The sequence below is a fragment of the Monodelphis domestica genome, chromosome 4 (genome assembly GCF_027887165.1).
Source record: "Monodelphis domestica isolate mMonDom1 chromosome 4, mMonDom1.pri, whole genome shotgun sequence".
NCBI lineage: Eukaryota > Metazoa > Chordata > Mammalia > Didelphimorphia > Didelphidae > Monodelphis > Monodelphis domestica.
In genome coordinates, this window is record NC_077230.1 from 168,428,982 (window position 1) to 168,452,954 (window position 23,973).

General features: G+C 37.2%; 1 protein-coding gene across 2 annotated transcripts in view; it reads right to left on the bottom strand.

Annotated features, from left to right (window-relative positions):
* DPP4 (dipeptidyl peptidase 4) overlaps positions 1-23,973 on the bottom strand; it is a 150,763-nt gene that overhangs the window by 98,443 nt on the left and 28,347 nt on the right. Inside the window, exons 1-3 of one of the 2 annotated variants that reach the window (XM_007494268.3) lie at positions 8,428-8,516; positions 7,708-7,844; positions 6,843-6,930 (exon numbers count right to left, since the gene is read on the bottom strand). In XM_007494268.3, coding sequence (XP_007494330.2) covers positions 6,843-6,930; positions 7,708-7,713 — 94 coding nt within the window. In that variant the 5' untranslated portion in view covers positions 7,714-7,844; positions 8,428-8,516. Of the gene's footprint in view, positions 1-6,842; positions 6,931-7,707; positions 7,845-8,427; positions 8,517-11,931; positions 12,109-23,973 lie in introns of those variants that run through there. The other variant, XM_007494267.3, reaches the window with a different exon arrangement.

Genomic DNA, 23,973 nt, shown 5'->3' on the forward strand with positions numbered 1-23,973 from the left:
CTGCTTCTGGTTATTCCATTTCTTCCTGAAACACTATAACTCATCTGGTCTCCCATATTTGTAACTTTAAGGTTATTAATTCAAAAGAGACAGCATGGTACATATGAAAAGGATTGCAGTGGACTCATGGACAGAGCACTGGACTAGAAAGCCAAGAATTCCTAGGTTTAAATCCTTCACACACTTTCTAGCTGTATGCCAGGGCAAGTCAGTTAACTACTCTATGCCTCAGTTTCCTCTCCTATAAAATGAAGGGAGTTGGATTCCTTCTAATTCTAAATTTGTGAACTTATGATCAGTCTTATGAAATAAAAGAACCAGAAGTCAAAGTTCTGCTACTTCCTGCTATCTGTTTGACCTCGAATAAGTCATCTAACTTCTATAAGTCCATTTCCCCATCTGTTTAGATGACCTACGAGATCCTTTTGAGTTCTAAATGGATAATCTTTGACATTCCTCCCCCATTATTCACCCCTCACAACCCATCAGTCTTACTGATTCCAACAGTGGAAAAACTGCTACATGCCAAAGGGCCTGAGTTCAAGACCCAAGGCTTACATTTAACTCCCTATAGGACCTAAAATAAGTCATCTAATCTCCTGGAGAAAGTTGCTTCCTCTATAAAAATGAAAAGTTTTAGATTAAATGATTTCCAAGATCTTTTCCAACTCTAAATCTATGATCCACTTACCAATGGTGCCCCATTCTCTTTTGGTCCTCAATACCATTCACTTTGATTTTTTTAATAGCCTCCTTACTAATCTTTCTACTGCCATTCTTCCTTCTTTCCAATCCATCCATTATACTAGAGTTAGAATAATTTTTCTTATACACAAACTGGGTCATTTTATCCTTTTGCTTTAAAAATTTTAAACAGCGGCTCATGATGGCCTCTACATTAAAGATGAAAACCCCTAAGCCTTCCTTCTTTCTCACAACCTTGTACTAACCTCCCTTTCTGTCCTCAGTTCAAATTGCTGGTCTCCAAGCCCTTTAGTCTATACTTTAGGCAATCCCAGATAATATCTCCTACCCCCTAAATGCACATCACACTCTCATATTCCCTTACCCTTTGGCTCAAAATTGTTCTCTATCCCTGGAATATACTTTCCCCCTCTGTTAATCTGTATAGATTGACACAATTTGGGTTCTCTCTTCCAGGACATTCTAGCTGATCCTGGAGTTGGTAACAAAATTCCACCCTCCTTAGACCTAACTTAATAATTTATACTTCTACTCTTTGGAGTATCATATGCCATTGCTTATTAAAACTTTTGTTTTGGTGTTTTATTTCTCTTGCTAGAATTTAAGTTCCTTGAGAGAAAATGCTATATCTTAGTCATACTTTGCACTTTTCCTGATTCTTAGCACCTACAGTCAGTACACCATGGGTATTTTAATACTACTTGATTAAATGATAACAAATATTTGTATTTTATTAAACTTTTTTGAATTTGAATTATAGATTCATATATTTCAGGAGGAAAATCCTCTATTGATGCAAATAATCACCTGTTCTCTAATTATAAATCACTAAGAAGTTAAGTGACTTGCCTAGGGCCACATAACCAGTATATAAAATTAAATGAGAAAATATGTGAAATATTTTTTAAATTTAATATACTACATAAATGTTAGCTATTATTATATCAGAGGTATCTTCCTAATTCTGAGGCTAACTCAATTCATTATATTATTAAAAAAAAAAAAGAAAAACCCTATTACACAGTCCTCGGAATATAATAACATTTATATTACAATATCTGAATAAATTTGTCTGATAACAGATTTAAATATTTCCCACAATCTCTTTCATTTTTGATTCATAAACAATTTCTTCGTTGAGAAAGAAAGGCAATAGATGTAGAAAACTTAAAAGAGTATGATGGCAGGATCTAGTGAAGATTTTCTTAAGAAGAGAAGGCATGTGGGCATGATGAAGACTTCAGATTAAGGAGAGGGGATGATTCCTGTTTCAGTGGTCTCCAGAAGACCAGAGAGCTTATGGAATCAAGAATTTCTTTGGAGAAGGGTCACCTTATCAAAGAATAAAGAAAAAGAGGTCAGTGGAGGATGGTCAAGAAGCACTGATTTGAGAATGACTAAGAATGGGAGAAGACAGCTAGATGGCATGGGCAAGGAAGTCCACAGTGTACCAAACCAGATCAAACCCAAAAGCTCCTGAGACTAGACTTTGACCCATCAGTAGTCTCAGGAGGTGATTGAATTAGGAGTGAATTAAGCTCTTGGAGCTCCCAGCCCACAGGCCATCATATCACTTTGGAAGAACTGAAACTTGCATTAAACCCAGAAATAAGGCTAAGGGTAGCATCAAAGAAGAACTGAGTTAATAGTGTGACCTATCCTACTTGAGAATAGAGTCAACCTTTAAAATAAAAGTGAAAATGTTAAAAAAAAAAAGGCTAGAAAAATGAGCAAACATCAAAAATAAAAAACAAAAAAAAATCTAACCAAAGAAAATTTTCATGGAGACAAAGGGCAAGGCACAGACCCTGAAGGTGACATTTTAAGCAAAGCAAACACAAGCAAAGCTTCAAAGAAAACTATGAATTAGACAAAGAATCTGGAAGAGCTCAAAAAGGATTTCAAAAATCAAATAAGAGAGGAAGAGGAAAAATGAGGAAGAGAAATGAAAGCAATTCAAGAAGAAATGGGCTAAATAAAAAAAGGAGGCTCAAAAGGCTCACAGAAGAAAGCTAATGCCTTCATGAGACATAATGAAACAATAAAACAAAGTCAAAAGAAAAAAAATCAGAGAACAAAAAGGATCTTTAAAAAGAGAAGGTTCTGTGTGGGAGGGAGACAGGGAATCAATCAGAAAGAACAGAAAATGACTTACAGCATTTGCTCCAGAAGATGTTAAAGAGAGAATGCAAAAATAGTCACCCAATCTTCACCTAGTTTCAGTATATATTTGATTAAAGCTTTTTTTTTTTCTGATTCTTACTGCTTCAATTCAACTGTTTCACACCACTAGTGAAGGTTGTACTTTTGAGTTGTTTTTCTGACAGTTTTTTGGGGTTTTTTTGAGCTAAGCAACCACAGATTCTCACCTGATCTCTTTGAGGGTGGCAGCATACATTTGTGCAAAATGTGTAGTTGTTATATGCAAAGGGTATGGCAGGGGAACCATGAGCCATCTAGGTATAGAAAGCTTAAGCCCTTGACTTCACCAGCACAGTAATCAATTAATCTGTGAAGGCCTACAGCTCTTCAACCTAACAAAAACAAAAACAAAAAAAAAACACCCTTTCTCTGAAAATTACAAAGAGCTCATTTAAAACTTTTGAAATTTGAATGACCTTCTTCACTAGCCTTTCTCAAACCTCAAAAGTCCTATCACTGCTTTATTTGGGTTTGGTTTGGGCTTTTGCTTTTCTCTGATCTTATTCTTTATAAAAAAATTTTCCCTCAATAATGCTAGACAGCTCATTGGTAATCAATTTCCCTGGTTAAGTTGAAAAGTTCTAGAGATTTTAAGGAAACTAAGCACTAATATAGGGAAACTAAAAGACGTAGAAAATGTTTATATTGGCAGCTACTTGGTAACAAAACTGATCAATTGGAAAGTATCTAGAATATAGCAAAAACAAATATAAAATGCTATTTGGAAGGAGAAATGTGTGGCCCACAATCATTAGGCTCAGCAGTGGACTTTGCAAATAGAGGAGCTTCATAAGCATGCAGATATGGAAAGACCAACAAAAGAAATTGAATGCTAAATAATTATAATGATCAACTTTAGTCCCAAAACAAGAAAATGTCCATACTTCTCTTCTCTGCAGAGATTGTAGACTTATAAGTATGAAACATTGCTCTCAGCCTCAGTGGGCATTTTGGTTAGTTTTATTGACCTATTTAGACACCTAGGTAACTCAGTGGACACAGCCTGACAGGATATGGAAAGTCCTGGGTTCAAATCTAATCTGAGATACTTCTTAATTGTGTGACCTTGAGCAAGTCACTTAACCCCAATAACATTGATTCTAAAACAGAAGGTAAGTCTTTAAAAAAGAAAAGAGTAGTTCGCTGGTTAGGAGAAGGGAAAGAAATATATTTGGAAGTGAAGTTCATTTAAAAACAAAAGTTATAAATAAATTATCTTTAAAATTATTTATTTGTTGAATTAAGTCAGTTTACAAGGCAGTTTTTTGTTATTCTTACTCAAAAAGACTTCTATAGTTTATTAGCAATCCAATTCCCACCTATATCACTGAATTTTGGGGAATTTAAATTGTTAGCATACTGGGCTACAATTATATCAACTTTCCAAAAACAACAAAGATAGATTTTTAATCAAGAACCCCCAAATATAGCAGATAATGTAGCTAATGCAAAATTTCTTCCTTCAAGGAATTTTTATTCTAAAACCAAGTCAGTTAACATTAAGATCATGCTATTGGAGTTTACAGTGTTTACTTTCAGCTTAAGTCTCCTTTTCTCTTATTCATGTCCCTGTCTCTCTAATGCTATTCCAGCTGTGCCTGCACAGTCCTGCCCAAGTCAGCACTTCAAGTGAGTAAACTTGACCTCCACATCTACAAGCCTCTCTAGGGATAAGCCATTCTGATTGTTTCTTCTTGGCTGTTTTTTGCTTGACTTTTCAGATAATCTGGGGCTTTGTTTATTGTTTATAAAATCTTTTTTTTTTATTTTTTCCAAGTCCTGTATCTTTGTAATTTCCTTCAAACCTGGATTGAAAATGCAGAGGAAATTTCTCAGGAAATAACTCTCCAGGCTCAGTAAATGCTGACTTTTTTATTCAAAGCAAAGGCTAGGTCCAGTATTTCTGATCTAATGGAAATGATGCATTCCTGAGCCATTCTCTCCTGCCCTCCTCCATCCCCTACCTCTCCTTTAATCAAAAGACCAAATAAGAGCCAGAAGGTCCTCCTGAATATTTCCCTCAAAACCTAAGCACATTAATACCTCTGTGAAATGTTTAGCAGTGTTAAAAATTGGACAATGAAAACTATAATTTTTTCCCACAATGTTTGTACTTACTTCATTTAAATATATAAAGCTTCATTTTATAAATAAGAAAACCATGTCTTTGCTATATAAACAGTTTATGAGAGATAGACAGATTCTCAAAAACACTAAATGGAGAAAACTCTAAGTACAATAAATGTAATTGGAGTTAACCCTTTCAGGTATTTTGCCTTTAGCCTTCTTGGTATATGTATGCACCTGTTTTAATGTGGTTACAACATATCTGTGAGAAACTACCTGAATAGCACTATAAAGACCACAGAGAATAATTCTGAACTCAGATTACAGAATCTGTAAAAACCCAATTGTGTAAAACACTATTTCCAATTCTCAAGGGCTAGGGAAAAGTATATGTGAAAACTCACTCCACTTATGTTGGACTAAAAGACCTCTGAGATTCCTTCCACTTCATGGAGGATCCCAGAGATGCAAGAAACCACTCAACAATTTTTAGGTAAATGTTACGAGTTGTCTGAGTCTAAATCACTTTACAAAGTTGTCTGAGGAACAGAGAGATTAAATTACTTCCCTATGTTTCAACTGTGGTCATTCCCTGATGGAAATCAGGTACCCAAATCCACTACACCATCATGCAATCTGTCCCCCTCCCTAAACTCTCTTAAAACTTGCCATATTAGACTGCTTTCTAAAATTTGGCTGAGCAGTAGTCAGCACTGATAATGGGAGTTCCCTCAGTTACTAGTCTGCATTCAAAATGAGTTTCCTAACAAGAGATATTCCTATACACATATGAAATCATCTATCTGAACCCAAGAAAAAAAATCCAAGATAATATTTCTGAATGGAAGATGCTATCTTACTCAACAATGGCTTCTGAATTGTAAAGCTCAGCAATTAAAGAATTTTAAGAGGCTGAGGAGAGTTCAACTAGAAAATGGCTGTTAATTAAGATCCATCCATCCATTTGCTTATCATGTACTTTGTACCTGTTAATGAGCGGGGCTAGTGGGAAAATACTGTTGAGTAAAAGAAAAATGAAGTACTTTTAACTGACCAGATATCCATCTACTACTACAGATTCCATTATATTCTAAACATCAGCATATATTCTTGACATGATAAAATTGTTCCAGTTCTAAAAACATGTTTACAGTACTTGTATAAGTTCCTTCTAGCCCTACCAACTAAAAAGGAGGAAGTATTTTTTTTCCTTAACCACATTTCAGGCATCCCTGAAATAAACTCAATTATTTCTTTCCCCCACCCCTCTAATTTCTTCTTATGGAGAAGGGAGTTATTGCTCCTATTATACCTAGAACTTCATTATCGCCATGATTAAGATCTGGAAAATCAAGTTTCTTTCACTAACATTTTTCATTTTATAGCATGTTAATACCAATCCAAAAAAAGAGATATTAAGCACCTTGGATGTACAGGGCTCTCTCTGATTTTAAAGACAAGGAAAACAAACACTCAGAAGAAATAGGGCACTCAAGGACTTCACATTCTACAAGTTACTTAGTCATTGAACTTTCTGACCACTAGGAAGAACAAAAGATTCAAGTGCCTCCAGGTGATAAAACTATTGCTAAACTGTGGAGATACAATTTTGATAAAACTCAGACCAGAGTTTACAGTTATAGAAGCACTTGGATTTATACAAAAGCTAAGCATCTTACAGGTAACTGAGACCCTACAAGAGTAATCACCATATCCCAGTGGAAGGTGCAACCCTTGGAATAATTTTTAAGTGTGTTCCAATTCAATTCCCCCAAAGCCTTGCCAATTTTTTAAAATTATATTGAGAAAACACAACATTCTTGTTTCTGTGATTTTATCCCTTTTAACGACCAAAGTTTCTGACTTACTTTTTTTGGTCAGCAAAACCACTGGAACAGTTATGATGGTAATGACTGCAGCAGCGCCCAGCAACCCTAAGAGACCCTTCCATACTGCCTGCAAAAAGAGATGATCACGAAAAATTACAAAGACTTTATAAATGGCTCTAAATAGGTTTGTAAATTGGTGCATGTACTAACCTGGAAGGAGAAAGGGATAAGTAGGAAGATTTGTATTGGGGATCTCTGGAAGAGACCTCTGACACTTCTAGTTCAACTTAAAACATTTTGCAGACAAGGAAACTGAGACTGAGAGATATCATGGACACATTAAGAGTCAAAGTTGGGATGGAAAAATCAGATTTCCCGGACTTCCTGGGTCCAGCTCGCTCTTTGCTCTCCACACTATTTGAACAAGAATCCAGTGGGACAGGCCTTTGTGAGTGTCGGTGCCAGAGTCTGCATGTGATTTTGACTTGGAAAATGATTATTTATTTACATCCTTGAAAGCACAAGAGCTGTTTCGTTGGCATGTGCTCGAATAAACACAAAACTTTAAGCTGAATCTCCGATTATTTAGGATAAACTGGGTGCGTGTATTTTCTATCTTGTTAGTATAAACCGATTTTACATGTTCCCTGGGCACCCTACACCCCCACCCCACCCCACCCCACAACAACAACAACAACAACAAAAAAAAAACAGTCCTCCGGGACAGAAACCAAGAGTGTAAAAAGTTCAGTTACCTTCCTTCATCTAAGGGCTGAGTAAATTCATTTAAGCCTAAATGCAGTGTTTTGAGGCACGAGTTCCACCACTGTGGGGTGGGGGGAAGGAGAGAGACCCCCAAAAAACCCAGGGGCTAAAGAAAGGCTCGAGACCATTACTTACTGACCTTCATTGTCTGGAACACCCCTCAAGCTGGTCTTCCCAGAGCCAAGGCAGAAAGCAAAAGTAAGAGGTGAGAAGCGGGCGCTCTCTTTTTCGCTTTCTCCCGGCGCGATGTCACAGGTCGCTCCCAAGTTTTCAGCCCTGGGTTAAACATTAGTAAGGAAGGGCTGAGACCCTGGCTAACTCAGTCCCGGCACCCAGCGGTTGCAAGGAGCCCGCAGCTGGGCGGCCGCTGGAACTGAAGAGGAAGGAGCTGTGGGTCGCCCCCACCCCTACTCTGTTCTCTACCCACATCTCCCTCCCAGCCAATCTCACCCCACCCAAGGACAGATGGAGGGCCCCGGTTTGTGGGCACCGAGGTGAGCCCGGCTGGGGAGGCACGCGCTACACCTTTCGCAGGGAATACTCCAGCTGTGTGTGCCTCTGAAAAAGAGAGGGGGCGCTGATGACTAGTGGGGGGGTCTCTTAACCCCCCTTACGCCCCTCTTGGAGGTAGTGCTTGGCCCTATTAAGGTCATTTAGGATCGAAGTTTAGTTTGGGCACCGTCGGGCAACCAATGCCTATTAGACTGTGTGAATAGGAGAGTCCTTCCCTCTGAGTGAAACTATCTGCACTTTTAGAAAGGGGTTATGAATGGGGTTAGCAACTTGGAGAACTGGAGAATTCGAAGAATAGCTTGAACTGGTTCCCCACTCCCGCGAGAAGAATGCTCTACCTCCTTACCTAGACTTTTAGCAATCCTTCAGCTCTTCCTGGGTCTGCTTTAGAGCCACCTCCTCCGGGAAGCTTTTTCTGACTGTGCCAGTCAGCTAATCCTCTAAATGTAAATTACCTTTCTTATCTGGGGTAAACGCATTCTCCCACTGTGCCTTAAGGGCAGGGATTGTACTTAGATTATACTTTGTATCCTAAGAGTCAAAAAAGAGAGCCTTGCAAAATAGGGTACTTAAAGCCCCTATTTAAATTGAATTGAGGGGATGTGAAAGGGAGCTTGGTAAAGGGAGAGCGCTATTGTAGATCCTCAACAATAGTGCTCTCCGTTTACCAACCCCCGCAGGTAATAAGAATGAAAATGAGATTAGAGAATTAAAAGTACCAGTTTTGGAATCTGAAAGATTTGAATTCAAGTCCATGCACCACCCTGTGATCTGAAAGTCACATCTCAGTTACCAGGACAACAACTGAAGAGTTTATTTTGTTTTTTTAAGCCCTTATCTTCTGAATCTATACCAAGTATTGGTTCCAGGGCAGAAGAACCTTAAGGATTAGACAAAGGAGATTAAGACGTCAGGAAGTGTCTGAAGAGATATTTGAATACAAGACCTTTCTGAGTTCAGACTCTCAATCCTCTAAACTATATAGCCGCCCCAGCTGTAAACGAACCGCAGAGGAGAATGAGAGTGGTAGAAATCCTTCCTCAAGCAGGAATTCCTTCAACCTGTGCAGTCATAGATCTAAGCCCTATTCCATTCTTGCCTGTCATCCAGTGCCCTCTCTGCACAAGTACACATGCGCACAGAGACAGAAGAAAAGACTACCTTGAAAGAACTTCTTTCATATCTGAACTGGTATTGTTGGATCCTGGGTACATAGAGTCACATGTTCATTTACCTCTGAGAAGCAATTTCATGACTTATTTTTGCATATCTATTGTTTTGTCCATATAAACTGTCCACATGGAATCCAGAAGTCCCCAAAGTTGTAGCTTAAAAAGATTTAGTGATCCCCAGTTTCTTTAGTTTGGAAGCAGAAACTCCAGGTTAGTCCTTGCCACCAGAGAGTTTCTCCCTGAGGGAAAGTCCTCCTTCAGTGATCTCAGACTAACAATAGACTTTAAGGTGTTAAGTATCTCTTTTGTGCCAATGGTTTCTCCCTTTAGGCCAAAGTCCTTTACCCAGATGGCCCAGCCCTTGTCTGGATCTTTCTCTTTTGGGTCCATTGTAAAGCATCAGCCCCTCACTGTTATTCCTGTCAGGAACTCTGCATTTTCCTTTGTTACCATTGTAAATTCAATTAACTGTCCCTCTCATCCTCAGCCTCCTTGGTCCACCTAGAAAGGTATTTAAACTCCCCAACTTAAATGGCTCTTTGGAACTATCAAACTCTCAAATTTGGCATTCCCAGGGGTCAGTGTCCCAAGCAGCCAGAGTTCAATCCTGGGACTGTGCTGTCCTGTGGCACACAGCTCTGTGTCGAGGCCTACTATTGCATTGAACCCCTTTGCCTTGATTAAAGAGTGATTTTTGACTATTTAATAGTTCTATGTTTTTTCCCAGTCAACAATACTTATGTGTACATGTAATCTCTTCCATTAAAAAAAGAGCTCCTAGCAAGCAAGGATTATTTCAGTTTTTTCACTGTAACCCACAGAAGTTCACATATAGTAACAATAAGCCTTTAATAAATGTTTATTGATTGATAGCTGGAAATCCGCAGATGGATACAATAGAAGGAGCTTTGACTGGGGAGTCAGGACCTGGATTGAAATGCTTAGCAACGTTATGTACAGCACTGAACAAAATATTTAACTTCTCCGGTGACATGGGCACTGTACCCCAGAAACCCAGGCAAACTATTATCAGGAAAACTCCCTTGTCTTTGCATCCTCCTGACTCTTAACCTAGAAACACCCAATGACCCCCCCCAGGGTCCCGAGATGTTTATCCTCCTTGATTGTCCTCTAGACTTAAGATGGACAAAGAGATGAATCTTTATGCCTCCAGGCAGACCCCAGTCAGATGACCACCTCATCCCACCAAAAACCTGACTTGTTTTACTGGTTATTTGAATTCTTTTAACTAACCAGTTACTAAGTTCTCTACATTATTTCTTCTCTTATCTTGGTTTCAACTCATGATTAACAAATTTTGATCCATACTTCTGAAAGCAAAAGAGCATTGCCTCCAGCAGAAAAACAAAGCCAGAGTCCTGCAGTTAGAAGTCTTCCCTCCTATATTATTCATTATCATCAAAAACATTTTGTCATTTTCTATCAATTTCCCCATCATTCCTTTTGCTATCTTTTAGCCCCTACTTTTAGCCACTAAAAAAAAAAAGGCTCTTTCTAGTCTTCTTCATAGATAACATTATCTCAGTCTTAACTTTCCAATACTAACCCTTTAAAAAAGGAAGGTGTTACTCTTACCTATTCCTCTGCTTCCATAAATTATTAGAATGCTATAGTATTTCTAAAATAGAATTTAGCTTGTAACAAATAATGAATATGAAGGCTTCCCAGAATATGAGAACACTTGTCTAAAATGATGCAAGATAAAGAAAGAAATGTTAAGAAGTGTGTATGTGTGTATATACCCAATTTTATCCACTGTGTATATATATGACTTCATCTGTTTGTGTGTATATACATATACCAACATATACACATACATATATAATGAAGGACCCTGCACAGACAAAATAGAGGCATAATTATACACTATGTATGCTATCTGCACATACATGTACATATGATCTGTGTAGCATGAGTGGGTGTCTGTATAGCAAGTATATAACTAGAATGTGTGTATATGTATCCACCTATTTGCATATATACACACACATATCTATACATACGAATGAAATCGGAGTAGCTATTGAATTTAATCCCTTATTAGGAAATCTAGGCCAATGAGGTTTAAACTAACTTGCCCAGGATCTTAATGCTACTAAGTGGCAAGGCAAGATTCAAACACAGGTTTTCTCCCTGGTTGGCTCTGTTAGAAAGAATTTCATTCTTGACATCTTGAAAAGTTTTCCCCTGAAACTAGCCTTCCCTTCGAATTTACTGTGATCAAATGTTACAACAAAATTATTTTCACTTAATAACTCTCCCTTGTTATTAAGGTAGCTGGAGCAAGGACTAGAAAAGTGGGCTTGGAAACCAGAAGACAGGAATTTGAATGCTGCTTCAGACACTAGATATGTGACTCTGGGCAAGTCTTTATCTGAGCAGCCTCAGTTTCCTCAACTGTAAAAGGAAAATAATAATAACACCTAGCTCAAATGGTTTTTGCCAGGGGATCAAAATGAGACTGTTTTGAAAGTGCTTTGAAAACATTAAAGAGCTATATAAATGCTGGCTGTTACTATTGTGTTGTAATTAGGCAAGTCAGCAGTTCAAATAACTATAATTTGTATTTTGCTCAGTGAAAATAATATTCTCCTCCCCTATACCCTACTCAGATCTGTCATCCTCTGTATTCTACCCATATGCATCATTACACTCACCCATCCATGGTTTTTGGATTTCCAGACTTGGGCACTGGGTGCTAATGCAGAAAGATAAAAGTAGGCAGAGCTCTGGACCTTTAGACTTTGCAGTTCCAGAAAGGAGTAGTTCCTTGGGAGGAGATACTGCAGAATCATCATGTTGGAGCAGTGGAATCCCAAAGCAGAGGTGGATTCCTAAGAGAAAATGAGAGAGAACAGATTCAAGAGAAATATTGTGGAAGAGACTGGGTTAAAGAAAATGAAACTTAAAAGAAGAAAGATACTCAAGTATCTTCTGTCCTTTCTGTTGCAGGGACCCTAAAGGAATGAGAAACAAAGGTTCTTAATATTTACTTGTGTATTGGACCTCTTTGGAAGAAACCTATGATAATTCCTTCTCACAATAATGCTATGAAATACATAAAATTACAAATTAAACCAATTATATCAAAAGTTATCTATCTACGTATATTTCAAGTTTAAAAACCTGAGATTAAGATATACATTGCCTTGATTAAGGTAATTTAATCTTTAACTCAAGCCAAGATTTGAGGCCCAAGGAAAAAAATCCCCTGCCCCAAAATAAAATATTCCCCACTTGCTTACTATTGCCTGAAACTACTTTGTGGGGTTTCTACAAAAAGAGGAACAAAATAAAGCTTAAACATGGAAATTACTGACTGTGCAACCCGTTAATATTAATTAGTTATGATATAAATAGAAATCATTCCTATTTTTATAAAAGGGAAGAGTGTGGAAAGCAAGAAGACAATATTTACCTGAGGTTAGTGTGGTTTCAAGTAATGGGAATGGAAGGTCCTGTAGAAATGCTATTGATAGGGGGAAGAAAACTAAGAGAAGAGGGTGGAGATAATTTGTTTTAATTGCTGAAACCATCTCTTTATAAAAATCTTTCCCTGTATTCCTGTTGAGACCAATAAAAACTGTGCATGAAAGCACTTAATGTTCTTTATGGCAACATGGATGGGTAGCTTAATAGGAACTACACAAATGTGTTGCAATTTTTTTTCCTTTCCTTACAATGACTGAAGAAGTCTTAGAATCAAATATAATTGACTTGAAAGGTATAGTGGCCATTATCTTGTTCAAACAAATTCCAGTATTTTACCCTTGGGAAAACTAAGAAATCCAGGTCAATTGGTCAGGAATAATGTATTAAGTAAATATTGTTTATAAGTTTTGGGCTAAACTCTGACACAAACGCAAAAAAACAGAAATCTGTTCTTGCTCTTAAGAAACTTACATTTTCTTTGTGGAGACACTATGTACATCAATCATTTCGTACAGAATACTCACAGAATAGATAGAGAAAAACCTTAAAAAGCTAGTTACTAGTAGCAAACAGACCCTGAAAGGCTGAGTGGAGTCTGGAATGCAGGAATCCAGAGATTGAGATGTAGGGTAGGAGGGAGAGTGTATCAGGCTTGGGAATCAGGTAGTACAACGGCATGGAAATAGGAGATGTAGTATCCTAATTGAGAAATAGAAAGTAAACCTGTATGGCTGGACAGTAGAAAGGGTGTAGGTCAGCATTGTGGAATACTGGAAATGGAAGAGAAAGTCCAGTTTATGAAGAGCTTTAAATCTCCAACAGAAGAGTTTATATTTGATTCTATTGTAAAAGTTCTTAACTTTTTCTGTGTGTTATGAACCCCCTCTTAAAATAAAATTTTAAATGCATAAAATAAAATATACAAGATTAGAAAGAAAATCAATTTTATTGACGGGTATAAAAGATTTATGGACCACAAGTTAGGAACTCTTTTAGAGGTAGTAAGGAAATATTGGAGTAAGAGTAGATTAAGCTACCTGTTAGAAGCCAAACAGCCCATCCCTGCTACAATTTTCACTCTATTTGACTTTTCTAATCAATGCCCCATTTTTCAAAGTATTTTGCACTATAAAATTTAAGTTCAATAAAATAAACTGAGATTCCTTAAAACTCATTGTCATAAGCTCTAATGCTCATACTGATTTTCCTGATGTTATATGGGGCTTATTCTTTGTGTCTTTTAAGTGCACATATATTTCATAAATTCTAGAGCAGAGCCCTCATCATCTAATCTCCCAGAACTCCTAATATCAAGTTCTACAAGATGTCTATGATCAAGAAATGTTGCAGACCAACTGATGAGAGAATGGATACTAGACATCAGGAAATCTGAGTCATGGGACCTGAATTTGCATCCCATCTCTGCCATTTATTACCTACGTGACCTTGTGGAAGTGTGTATACTTCAGTTTCTTTATCTGTAAAATGAAGAAGTTATATCAGATGACTTTTGAGCTTCTAGCTATAAATCTCTGATACTAACTTGCTCTAAGGTTGGGCAGTTCCCTTTACTTGTCTCTAAACTGGAATTTTCTTTTTTTTTTTAATATATTTTATTTGATCATTTCCAAGCATTATTCGTTAAAGACATAGATCATTTTCTTTTCCTCCCCCCCACCCCCCATAGCAGACGCGTAAGTCCACTGGGCATTAGATGTTTTCTTGATTTGAACCCATTGCTTTGTTGATAGTATTTGCATTAGAGTGTTCATTTAGAGTCTATCCTCTGTCATGTCCCCTCAACCTCTGTATTCAGGCAGTTGCTTTTTCTCGGTAAAACTGGAATTTTCTTATTTTTAAAATGAGGAAGGCACATGTTCAAGATTTTCAGAATGGTGGCATGTACTTTGATTATACTGCTTGAAGCTCCTTAAGGAATAGTATTGGTTCTTTTTTCTATTTTATAAATAATGTGAATGACAAATATAGTAAAGAAAAACTAAAATTTAGTTGTGTAAGAAAGAAATAGCACATATTTTCTTCATCTGGCAAATGGAAGTAATTACACTTTAACTCATGGGGTTATTTTGGAGATGATAATATACATAAAGTGCTTTACAAACCTTAAAGCAAAATTTAAAAATTAAATATAATTAGTGTGTATGTTTAAAAGACTCCCAATTTAAATCTGGGATCACTAAACAAAACTATCTCTCAAGTCACTTTTAGCTCTAATGTTGTATAATTTCAAGACAGACCTAAGGCCTATTCTTTCTTAGATGCTGATTTGGTGATATGTAGTGCTTTTTTGTCCCATTGGTAAAATACTATCAGGTCAGCTTTCGGTTTAGTAAAGAAATAAATGGATGGGGTGGGGGGAATCATTTTAAGCACCTATTATGTGCAATGCACTGTGTTAAATGCTAGTGATGTAAATAGAAAATAATATATAGGACCTGTTCTTGAGAAGTTCACTTTCTCATGGAGGTTCATATTCTTTTGAGAGAGACAATATGTAGCAGGTTTCAGCTGGGAGATGGAAAGATCTGTGGTCCTTAGGGTGAAGTAGAAAAATAAAAGATAATGCATTTTCTTTAATGTCTTTTCCACTGATAAAATCACTTTCATTTCTGATCTTGAGCTATTTGACAATGCCAAGGTTCTCCGTGTCAAGCACCATCTTTTCTGGGTCTCCAATGGCTGTGGTTGCTGAGGTGGTGGGGGCCTCAGCACCTGCAGAAGCAGTTGCCAGATCTCATCTGCACAAGGGTTACTTCTCAGAATTATGTCTTCAAGGGTTCATCTGGAAGCAGGACTGGTGCTATGGCTGGCATTGTCATTCCTGGGCATGCTCTTGGGCTTACCGATTGTCTGAGGTAGTTGTTAATGGTGAGGAAGGTAGACCTATCTCCACATGAGATGACTCCCTTTTAGGACAGCTGTGGAATGTTGGAATGTTTTTTTAAGAGGTAAGGGACTAATCTCTACTTGGGGGAGGGGGGGAAGAGACAGGATCTTTCCCTAGCTTTTGCCAATGTTCTCTATCCACTTACATTAAAAAAAGAAAAGCAAAATGTTAGTTTGCTTGTTGCTTCAAATGTTTTCTACATCAACTGCTCCCTTTGGGTGCCCTGTAACCCCAGCCTGATAGCTGAGCACCTATAGCTTACAGCTGTGATACCCCACCTTTGCTCACAGTATCCTAATACTTCCAAGATTTCCTACTTTTCCCTACCATGAGATTTGTCCCAGGTTAGGTTCAGTTCTTTCTCTGCTCTGCTAGATATCTGGATTTGCTTTCATAAATTGATTTCAGCTGAGGTGTACTGGTTCTGTATGTTACTGTGTCCAGTTACATTATGTCAAACATCTTGAGTCATCAGTACTGTAAGTCAAAGAAGTGAGTAACTCATGCCTTTTCTGTCCTTCAGCTAGTCTTTGGATGGCCTTTAGGGAAAGGGAAGGGATTGTACAAACAAGGGATGAGACAAGGCAATAGAAAGAGCTGCTATGAATAACACAAAGGACTTAGAAACCAATGTGATATAGTTCTAGCCTGTGGAAAAAGGAAAAGATAGGATAGACTGGCTCAGGCAGTCAGTCAATAAACATCTATTAAACTGCTTCTATGTGCTGGGGATACCAAAAAAATTAAAAAATGCAGAAGACAATCTCTGCCTTTAAGGAATTCCCAATCTAATGAAGAATGGGAGTGGCAGGCTCCATCTTCTTAGGATCTAACCTGTCCATCTCCCTTACTCCATGAGTGGTGAAATAGATTGGGAAAGAGCTAATTAGAAGTTCTTGACATTGACACAATACCACTAAGAAAAATGTCAGAACCCAAATCTAAGTCCCATACTCTGAATAAGAGTTGAGACCTTCATCCAAAGTTCATGAGTCATGTAAAGAGTAAAGTGGAAATATGGATCTGGTATCAGTTGGGAATGGCTTATGTACTGTTTGGTGGCTGGTTCTAAATGAAGCAACAAGCACACAGCCACATGATAGATGTTTTATTATTTATAGATAAGAATTGAAAAACTATACCCAGTATCCAAAAATTGCCTGATCATTCCTGTGGGGAATTGACTTTATTATCCCAAGATCATTTTAGGCTTCAGTCAAAATTGGAAGCTCAGAGCTGATTCCAATTGGGTAAATCTATACTAACCAGACTTCTTGGAGTGACAAACCAACTTGATAACCCAGAGAGAGGCAGAGCTGAGGCCCAGAAGGTTGTCTACTTTCTCAGAACCAGAGAGAGCTTGGTACTTCCCTAGCATTTCCACTCAGTGGAATGGAGAACATAAACACCAGAGTGAATGTAGGACTCCCCAAATCCTTTTCTTATTGAATAGGATTAAATTAGTGACTAGTAGCACCAGTTTCTGGTTAAAATCAGAGTAAGCCTCTACTGGACCATCAAATCATACCCCTTAAGTAGTACATGCAAATTCCATTTATGCAAAAGGTTCAGGATCCCGACTCTATCCTGGGTTCAAATCTGGTCTCAAACACTCCCTACTTGGGAGACACTAAACAAGTAACTTAACCTTGTTTGCCTAGCCTTTGATGTTCTGTGTTAGTGGTTCCTACACCAGAAAGTAAGGGTTTAAAAATGGAAAGAAAGATATGAGTCCAAGTCCTTCCTCTGGCCCAGACTGGGTAGGTAACTCAGGAAAATAGCGCTCCAGGGAGTTCCCTGTGCCACTGAAATCAAAATTAAATTTAACAAATTAAACAACAAATTAAACAAATTAAAAAGGTTTTGTACAAACAAAACCAATGTAACCAAAATCATAAGGGAAGCAACAAATTGGGAAACAATCTTCATAACAAAAACCTCTGACAAAGGTCTAATTACTCAAATTTATAAAGAGTTAAATCAATTGTACAAAAAATCAGGCCATTCTCCAATTGACAAATGGGCAAGGGACATGAATAGACAGTTTTTAGCTAAAGAAATCAAAACTATTAATAAGCACATAAAAAAGTGTTCTAAATCTCTTATAATCAGAGAGATGCAAATCAAAACAACTCTGAGGTATCACCTCACACCTAGCAGATTGTTCAACATGACAGCAAAGGAAAGTAATGAATGCTGGAGGGGATGTGGCAAAGTAGGGACATTAATTCATTGCTGGTGGAGTTGTGAATTGATCCAACCATTCTGGAGGGCAATTTGGAACTATGCCCAAAGGGCGATAAAAGACTGTCTGCCCTTTGATCCAGCCATAGCACTGCTGGGTTTGTACCCCAAAGAGATAATAAGGAAAAAGACTTGTACAAGAATATTCATAGCTGCGCTCTTTGTGGTGGCAAAAAATTGGAAAATGAGGGGATGCCCTTCAATTGGGGAATGGCTGAACAAATTGTGGTATATGTTGGTGATGGAATACTATTGTGCCAATACTACCCAAAGTAGTAGAGTAATGTAAGATAAAAGTTTTCTTGTCAGTGTCAACCACTAGAACTTAATTTTTTTCAATTTAAATTTTAATTCAGGTTCCGTTTACATGGAGCAAAATCAACCAACTTCTAAATAAAAATGATTTCTATCTGCATATATATGTATGTGTATATCTCTATCCATCTCTATATGTCAATAAATATCAAGTAACAAAAATGTCTAAGCAATAATCTTTTAACTAATAACTGCAATTTATTATAATATTATTATGTAGCTTATTACTGTACTATAGTATAAAGAACATGGAATTTTGAGGCATATGATCCAGGTTCAAATCTAAATCACTTCACCTTGTGAGGCCTCCATTTCCTCATTCTGCTCATTTGTAAAATGAGGGGGTTGAAACTAGACAACATCTAAAGCAGAAATTTGCTATTAAGTGTTTAATGACCAAACAACATAGGACACACCTTTATTTTTCATTCTTTGGAAGTTAAACTATTTTAAAATTTAAAGGATTTTATTCATCATGCCAAGACAGTAAATTGGGTAGGTAGGTCTGCTTCAAACCATGCACTCCTTTTTATAGACAGGAGTAAACAATTGCCATGTAAGGGTAAGACAATCCACAACAGTACACATTTCAATGAGGAGATGGGAAAAGAGTCATCTGAACTCTTCTCCTAATACATCATCATCATCATCGAGTAATAGGTTCAGTACTAAGAAGAAGGGGTCAGTGAGAATGTAGAACACTCCGCAAGCTGACTGTCACATACTCAAAGACCAAGCAAGATTAAAACATGGGGTCACTCAGACTTTATACAATCATACTCCTTTGGTGCTAGCCATATTTATGCTGCAGTACTATACAGCCAGACCCTTCTAGGACCTCTATCCCAAAACGCACCATCCAAATCTCTATTGCTTGTAATTTTCTGGTTGGCTTGGGAATCAGTTCTTTGTACCAAGGGAACCACTGTAAATGTAGTAGTACATACTGCCTTTATGGGCACACAAAAGAAAGCCCCAAAACAAATAATTTAGCCATGAGAGATTTGGAAACCAAGAGTTTAGTCATTCCCATGGGTTTGGGACTCCATCTCATCCTCCAGGAACTCATTTCCCATATTGCTTACAGAACTGGCATTCTGACAATAACTTAAAAGCACTACTAGGGCGAGAACTGTGAAGAATTAATGATCTTTTCCCAATTAAAAGTGAATGAATAGGAGGACTCATTTTTCCAGTCCATGGCATTGGTGTTGTATCTATGTTTGTCTAATTGACTGAAAAATAATGATCACACAAGTCTTGATGTCTATCTCCACTCTCATCAGGAGCATCCTTTCCCCTTAGGGGGAAAGGGGTTTGTGCAAATATCCAAGAGTTGCTCCAGTTAAAAGCAGAATACCATGGTGAATCAGACCCACCTAAGTGTTGAGTCTTCCTGTTCTCCCAACTGCAAAGATGCAAAGCAGGGTATAAAGCCGAAACCAAAAATGCATAGTAAATGACGGGTGAGAGAGTAGGTCCTAATTGTCAGGATCAAACAGACATACCACCAAAGACTACTCTGTTTGTGTTGAATCCTTTTTTTAGGTTAACTGGGTCCAGGGACCAAATCAGAAGTTCTTTCCTCTGTTGGACTCATATTAATCATGGCAGGCTTCACCTGGGAGTGATATGTTTAGGTCATCTGCTCAGCAGTCTTGATGACAATGTGCCTGATCAACAGGATCTGGAAAATCCTCTCCCACTTATTTTGTCCCTGCAAACGAAAACGTATCCGTAGCGCATAGACAGGCAGTTTATTAAAGTCAGGTATTCAAATAGTAGGGGCACCCACTTTCATAGGAGTGCTCAATTTCTCCCCCATTTTTATCAGTTTTCTTTCATGAGGAGTTTGTAAGGATAAGAGATAAAATCAAGAAAACATACACAACTTTCTAAAGACAATCTTCAAGTTTTTCTTAGACTATCTTAAGGGGGTAAGTTTATTTTCCCCCTGCAACATGTAAATAGTTTATACATAACATATACATAGCTGTAGAAATTGTAAAGATCTGTATATTTATATAGATGTGTATATAGTTAAATTATTATAAAGTTTTGATTGAGTTTTAATGTAGTTTTGGTTTTCTGTATTAATGATAGGATAAGGTCTTAGCATGGTAAAAAGTTTCATTTGAATTGTTTAAATAGGATTTGTAAAATGAAGTTTGCTTGAGTTTTGCATAGTTATTATTTTAGATAGACTTTAGTTTTTTGTAAAACATAAGTTAGTTTGTAACTGTATTTTATTGTTTCAAAAGTTTTTCAAAAGTTTGCATTTTGTACTTTCCATTTTGAAGTTCTGTAATTGTGTGTTTTGCACTTGCATTTGTACAAATATGTTTTCATTGAAATTTTCTTTTCTTTCATTTATATCCCTAGGACAGGTTAGCATAGATAAAGGGTAGCAATAAAAATAGGATAAGATAAGCATAAGATTAAGACTATTTTTAGGAAATATAATAATAATAAGGTATAGCTTTAGAATTACATAGAATAGCGAGCATATGGGAGAGATAGTTTATCTCTCTGCTCAAAGGGAGGAAATTGTAAGGATGATATTAGAAAAAAAGTACTGTTTTATTAGTTTAGGGATAAGAAGTAAAGTGGCTGGCTTGAGAAAAGAACTGGAGTTTTAAGCGAAGCTGAGAGAGTATGTTAATTTCAGATGTGACAGTTATAATCGTTTTTCTATGTCAATTACTCTCTCTGACAGTTGGCAGAGATACACTCTCAGAGATTGTCTCTCAGGTCTGGAGGAGGTAACTAACATCTTTGCCTCTCTCTCTGTCTGAGGGAAAGATCTGAAGGAGCTCAATGTTTTCCTTTCCCAACTTGGGGAACACTATTGAATATCTATTGTGGTTTTATAGGTTGTTTAACTCTGAGAAAACCAAAGAAAAACCTGGTTTTAGATTTGGACTCTGAGTCTCTAATACTCAGAGTCCTAACTGGATTCTTGTTGAGACTCAACCAGCTAGCCTTTGCTATTTTATAATTTGAAGGCAAAGTTAAGAATTATAAGGATAATAGTAGTTTTTATTTAGATAGTATAAATTTGGGTTTGTCAGATCAGGGAGGATTAGTGTAGCCTGTGAAACACAGGAGAAGTGGTTCCTTGTGGAACCTGGGAGTTTATTTTGGTAAATTTAGAATCCCTTAGAATTAGAAATCCTTTATTTATCCTTATATATTTCAATAAATACTTTATGTTTATAATAAGAGTCTCTTTAGCATCTTCGCGCCTGGCCCTGAAGGGAAGTTCACATTTGAGCTTCACTTCATCACTAAGGATATTTTTGTTTACCTCTATCAAAAGTATCTGAACAGTTTGAACTTATATTGGAACAGTTTTTCCATCTAAATATTTTATTTTTTATTTTTTAACTCACCAAATTTATTTTTACAAGTTGAACTATTGAAAAGAAATGTAGCCAGAGACCACAGCATGGGCTTCTTCCCATAAATATTAAGGGTAAACTATGACTGGCAAATTTGTAGAACAAGAGCCCCCATTCCCAAATTAGTATCAGTCCAAACAGAAATGATAAGACACTTATAGCATAGGTAGCAGATCCATAACATGTACATAGTTAATAAATCAAGCAAAATTACAATAAGGTGAATAAGGAATAGCAATATAGTAGTAGCTTTAGGGATGTCAAGTTTTTTGGCATCATCTATGACCTTCAGGAGTCTGCCAAGCACTTTCTGTGCGTCTCTCAAACAGCTGTATATGAATCAGGGCATCTCTAGGTTCCAGGTCACATGTGGAGATTCTCCAAGACACACATTTAAAAATCAAGCCATTCCCTAATCAGCAAATGATCAAGGGACATGCATAGGCAGTTTTCACATGATGAAATACAAACTATCAAAAAGCACATGAAAAAATGTTCTAAATTCCTCCTGATTAGAGAAATGCAAATCAAAACAACTCTGAAGTATCACCTCACACCTAGCAGATTGGCCAATAGCAAAGGAAAGTGATAAATGTTGGAGGGGATGTGGCAAAAATAGGACACTAAGACACTGCTGGGGGAGTTGTAAATTGGTCCAACCATTCTGTAAGGCAATTTGGAATTAGGGCTTTAAAAGACTGTTTGCCCTTTGATCCAACCATATCACTGGTGGGTTTGTACCCCAAAGAGATAATAAGGAAAAAGACTTGTACAAAAATATTTGTAGCCATGCTGTTTGTAGTGGCAAACAATTGGAAAATGAGGGGATGCCCTTGGTTTGAGGAACAAACTGTGGTTTCTGATGGTGATGGGATATTACTGTGCTGAAAGGAATGATGAGCTGGAGGAATTCCATGTGAACTGGAAAGCACAATCAAATGTACTTTTCTATTAACAGCAATGCAATGACCTAGGACAATCCAGAGGAACCTAGGAGAAAGAACATTATCCCCATCCAGAGAAAGAACTCTGGGAGCAGAAATACAGAAGAAAAGCATATGATTGATCATGTAGTTTGATATGGATATGATTAGGGTTTAATGTTAAAGGATTGCTCTACTGCAAATATGAATAACATGAAAATGGGTTTTGAATAATGATGCATGTATAACCCAGTGGAACTGCTTTTCAGCTCCAGGAGGGGCCAGGGAGGGAAGGGAGGATCATGAATCATGCAACCATGGAAAAATATTCTAAATTTTAAAAAGACACACATTTAAGTTTAATCTGAATTTTAACATTTTAAAAATACCTTTCAAATTTAGACAATCAACAACACTGAAAATCAAACCTTGATTTTAGTATTTTTAAACTTTGCTTATAGTAAAAATTTAACACAGCCCTGGCTGGAACTGACTGTACACTCTTAATGTAAGGTTTCTTCCACTTAAAAAAATATTTTTTTAAAAATATTTTATTCACATATTTTGGTTTCAGATCATTTTCATTTCCAAATATATTCCTACCCTTCCTCTTACCCAATGAACCATCCCAAAGACTCTCAGCAAAACCAACCAAGAGATCAACAGGTTCAACAGTGTCTGATAATATAATCGGTATTCCTTACTCATAGTTTCCAACCACTGCAAAGAAAAGAGGAAGGTGACTTTTCTCACTATTTCTCCAGAGCCAATTTTTTTTGGTTATTATAATTATACAGCATTCAGTTTCATTATTCCTTTTCCCTCCTATTGGCATTGTTGTAGACATTATATTATTTCTTGGTTCTGCTTATTTTACTCTGAATCAATTCCAATACGATTGTCATGCTTCATTGAATTCTTCATAGTCTTCACTTGCTGTGGCACAGTCAGATTCCTTATTGTCCTCAGACCTCAGCCCTGCCAAATGTCTCCATGAACTCCAGCAGATAAGATCTAGAAGTATACTCCACCTTAGGGATCACCTCATCACTATCCCAAGATCACTTTACATTTTTTCCCCTGTACTTTGCCTAAAGTCAGAGATAATAAATAGCTTACTATGTATTTCAAATTCCAGGCAGCTAATTCCATCTGCAGTGGAATCAGATGACTTGGATTTCCCCCTATACAATGTACCCAAGGTTCTGAAGCCAACTAAAGATAAATGATTCCTTATCTTCAGATGACAGAGGACTTCACTGGTCAAGTCCTGACTCAGAGAGACCACTCTAAGAGCTAAGGACCAAAGATCACAGAATTTGAAGATGATCTATGCCATCCTCTTATAACAGATAAGAATCTGAGGCATGGGGAGGGCGACTTGCCTAAAGTCAAAAATAGGTAGTAAGTATCAGTGGTATTTGATTTGAATCCAAGCCCTCAGACTCTACAATCAGTGCATTTTTCCTTATACCT